Source organism: Convolutriloba macropyga, chromosome 5, assembly GCF_964194025.1.
Source record: "Convolutriloba macropyga chromosome 5, txConMacr16.3, whole genome shotgun sequence".
Classification (NCBI taxonomy): Eukaryota; Metazoa; Xenacoelomorpha; order Acoela; family Convolutidae; genus Convolutriloba; species Convolutriloba macropyga.
Window position 1 is genome coordinate 2,593,257 of NC_134472.1, and position 3,936 is coordinate 2,597,192.

At 40.2% G+C, this 3,936-nt stretch overlaps 1 protein-coding gene across 1 annotated transcript; it reads right to left on the reverse strand.

Annotated features, from left to right (window-relative positions):
• Positions 1-211: 211 nt before the first annotated feature.
• On the reverse strand, positions 212-3,052 carry LOC142339688 (uncharacterized). The gene is made up of 2 exons (XM_075389908.1): positions 1,930-3,052; positions 212-1,467 (listed from the first exon to the last, which is right to left on the reverse strand). The coding sequence occupies exons 1-2, from the start codon at positions 3,050-3,052 to the stop codon at positions 212-214; spliced, it is 2,379 nt and encodes a 792-aa protein (XP_075246023.1).
• Positions 3,053-3,936: the final 884 nt, after the last annotated feature.

The window sequence follows — 3,936 nt, forward strand, 5'->3', positions numbered from 1 at the left end:
TTTGAGCTGGATTCCGCGTAGCTTTAGGGAAGTTAAGGACTTAGGGAAGTTAAAAATATCTTTTCGTTTTGTAGTTTCACAGTGTTGTTACTTCTTCATGTGCTCGATTGTTTGAGCTTGTGTGAGTTGAATATTCGATACGCTGACTTTGGACACGATGTTATGGAAATTTAAAACCAATATGTCGTTCGAAATTTAAAATTTAATGGTTTCAAGTATTGTGTAAAACTTTAGCTAATTTGACTGCTGGTCTGTTCAGCACTCCAATTGATGTCTTGATTTCGAAGGATCGTGCTCGTCCGTCCAATCCATTATGGCATTTCACAATTCGACCCATTGCCCAAATACCTCTCGGAGTGAACTCATGCAAAAGCCAGACTAAATCGCCTTCTTTCAATTGTTCTGATTCTGTTCTCCACTTTGGTCGGCTGATAAGATCTGATGTGTACTCCTTTTGCAAACGTTTCCAAAAATGATCCAGTAATGTTTGTGTGTAAGAGAACTCCTTTTTACTAAATGTTCGGCTGGTTGATGTCAACGGTGCTAAAGGGCTGTAAGGGCGTCTTAATAAGAAATGATTCGGGGTTAGTTTTTCTTCATCGTTTGTGTCTGAAGAGACATATTTAATTGGTCTGGAGTTGAGAAGTCCTTCAGTCTCGGCTACAATTGTCTGAAAAACTTCGGCTTTCAATTGTTGGCTGCCTAAAATTATGAGCAAAGTGCGTTTAGCAGACTGAATTAGCCTTTCCCATATCCCGCCGAAGTGAGGGGCTAGAGGTGGATTCAGTTTCCATGTAATATTTTGCTGCTGTAGCTGGGACTTGATGTAGTCGTTGTCCACATTGATTTTGCTCAGATCCAACATTTTTTTCGCTGATGTGAAGTTCGATCCATTGTCAGAGATGATTAACTCGGTATATCCTCGTCGCGAAACAAACGGTCTACTGGCTAGTAGACAACTATCTGTGTCCAATGTCTGACAAACCTCCAGATGCACAGCTCTAGTTACAAGACAGGTGAAAAGACATACGTATTGTTGTTCCAATTTGCGATTTGTGTGCTCAATGAAAAAGGGTCCGAAAAAATCTAACCCAACATTTAGAAAAGGATATTGTTTTCCTGCTTCTGCGAATCGGAAACTGGGTAGGTCGGCCATGAGGGGGGTGATATTTTGTGCTCTCCATCGTCGGCAAATGAAGCATGTTTTACTTAGTTGTTTCAAAAATCGTCTAAGACCTATAATGATGAAATCTTGTTGCGGGTGTGCTCGGACAAACTCTGTTCCAAGATGTCTACAGTCGTTGTGGGCTTGCTCAATTATTAATTTGGTAATATTATCCTTACTGTCAAGAATAATTGGATGTTTCTGGCTGTAGGGTATTTTAGCGTGCTTTAGTCTGCCTCTTGCTCGTATTAAACCATCTTTGTCCAGGAAGGGAGTGAACTGTAATAACTTGTCCTTTTTGTCTAGTTCATTTTCCCGTTCAAGGTTTCTTATGCTTTCAGAAAAATTTTATGCTGTGATTGTCTCAATAGATGGTGTCGTGCGTCTTCATAACTGTTTGTGACTGGTCGTTTTCGAAAGATATGGACTGCTTTCATTACTGTTTCGGTCCGTCGCATAAGTTTATTCCAACTAGAGAAATCATTAGTGTCAATAACTGTGTTTGAAATTTCTGTACGTAAAACGTTTATCGCTGTAAATTGCTGGTCTTTTTGGAAATTTGGAACGGGATTTTTCTAGGAAAAATTTTGGCGCTGACATCCATTTTTCTTTCAAGTCTGTTAAAGAAAGTCCTCTTGTTCCGTGATCTGCAGGGTTGATTTTACCGGGTACAAAAATCCATTGATCTGACTTAGAGTTGGCTAAAATTTTTGCAATTCTATTTGCTACAAAAACTTCTTGGTGTTTTGTTGATTTAATCCAACCTAATGTGGCCATACTGTCAGTCCAGAACTGAATTTTGTCAAACTGTGCTGTCATTTCGCTTCGAACAAAAGAAGCAAGTTCTGCTCCCATAGCTGCTGCTTCTAGTTCTAACTTCGGGATGGTTGTTGTTTTAATGGGGGCAACTCTTGCTTTGCTAACAACATATTGAGTTGTTATTTCTTCTGCGCTTGTTGATCTGATGTATATTGTCGTTGCTGTTGCCGTACTTGATGCATCGCAAAATATGTGAAGTTCATGCTTAGCATCTGGGTTGGGGATCAGACATCTGCTAATAGAAATCTCTGGCATCTGCTCATATTCGTCGACCCATTGTTGTAAGTCGTGTTGGAACTCTCTTGGAATCTGATTGTTCCAGTTGTTACCTTGTTTCACTATTGAATGAAGAATGCATCGTACTCTAATGGTAAACGGCGTAATGATTCCAAGGGGATCGAACAATGATGCGGCGAGTGAGAGCAATTGACGTTGTTGCATGCTTTTGACATCCAGTTTTAAGTCTGGTCTTTTGAAGATGAAAATATCTTCCTTGGCATTCCACATTTGTCCTAAAATGCGTTGGTCTATCGCTGTGTCTGCATTTTCTCCAGTTATTTTCATGACTGTGTTTGGGTCGTTACTAAAAAACTTTGTAAGTTTAAAGCCACCTTTGTGTAATGTATCCTTTACCTCTGTTGTTGTGATTACTGCGTTTTCGGTTGTGTTGAAACTTTGAAGGTAATCATCCATGTAGAAATTGTTTCTTATGGCTGAGTAGGCTTCGGGATTACTTAATTTGTTGTCTTCCGCACATCTGTGGAGTATGTAGATTGCACATGAAGGGGAACAAGTTGCACCAAATATTAGTCTCTTAATCTTGAAAATTGTTTCTTCTCCATCTTTGTTCCACAAAAATCTTAGTGCGTCTTGGTCTTCTGTTCTGATAGAAACTTGCATGAACATCGCTTCGATATCACCGGTTACTGCAATCTTGTACTGCCGAAATCTCAGAAGAAGTCCAACAAGGCCGCATAGTAGATTTGGTCCGGTCAAAAGAGCTTTGTTAAGTGAATGTCCTTTGTATACTGAAGCTGCATTTGTGACCCGTCTTACTTTTTTCTTCATTTTATGTTCAACGGGTGGTGTGGGAGATACCAAAGTTGTGAATTCATGAAACTGGGTTGACGTTGTGTCTCTTCAACAAATCCATTTTCGATGTCTGCTTCGATGGTTTGGTTGTAACGACAAAATAGGTCTGGTTCCTGTTGAAGTCGGTTTTCAAGTGACTGTAATTGTGCTTTGGCAAGAAAGTAGTTGTTCGGTAGCTTAGTGTCATCTTTCCAAGGTAGTCCGATCTCACAACGAGAACCGTTGTGGCATGTCGTCCTTTTTAGTGTTTCAAGAGCTTTCCTGTCATCTGCTGTCAGTGTCTTTTTTCCGCTCACTAAACTTTTTCCCTCCATTGTCCAAAACATTTGAAGCATGTCGTTCTCTATATCCTGTTCTGGGTTTTTTATTCTGTTGTAAAGCGTGAAGTTGTAATTGATTTCTTGTTTATTACTGGTTGGCTTGTATTTCTGTGGTATTGGTCCTGTAACGGTCCATCCAAGCTGTGTCAGGACTCCGTATGGGGTTCCTGGTGGTCCTGTTGTGAATTTGAGTGGTACTGTTGCTATGAAGGCATCTGCTCCGATTAAAACTCCTATTCTGTTATCTCGTATTTGTGGAAAATTTGAAGTTGTTAAGATGATCATAGTCGGCGCAGATAGAGTTCAACATCTCAACAGGTACATTCGGCATTTGAAAGTCAGATGCTGACGTGGCGTACACCGGTAGGTTGAAAAGAGGTCGGGTGCTGTTGAGTGATCCAATTCCCAGAAGGACTTCAGTTGATGTAATGATGTGTTCTCCGTAAAGTGAAGAAATTGGTACTGCAATGTGATCTGTGTTTTTTATTCCGAGTGCTTTTGCCATTGAGTTTGTTATTTGTGTGTTGTCGCTCCCGCTAT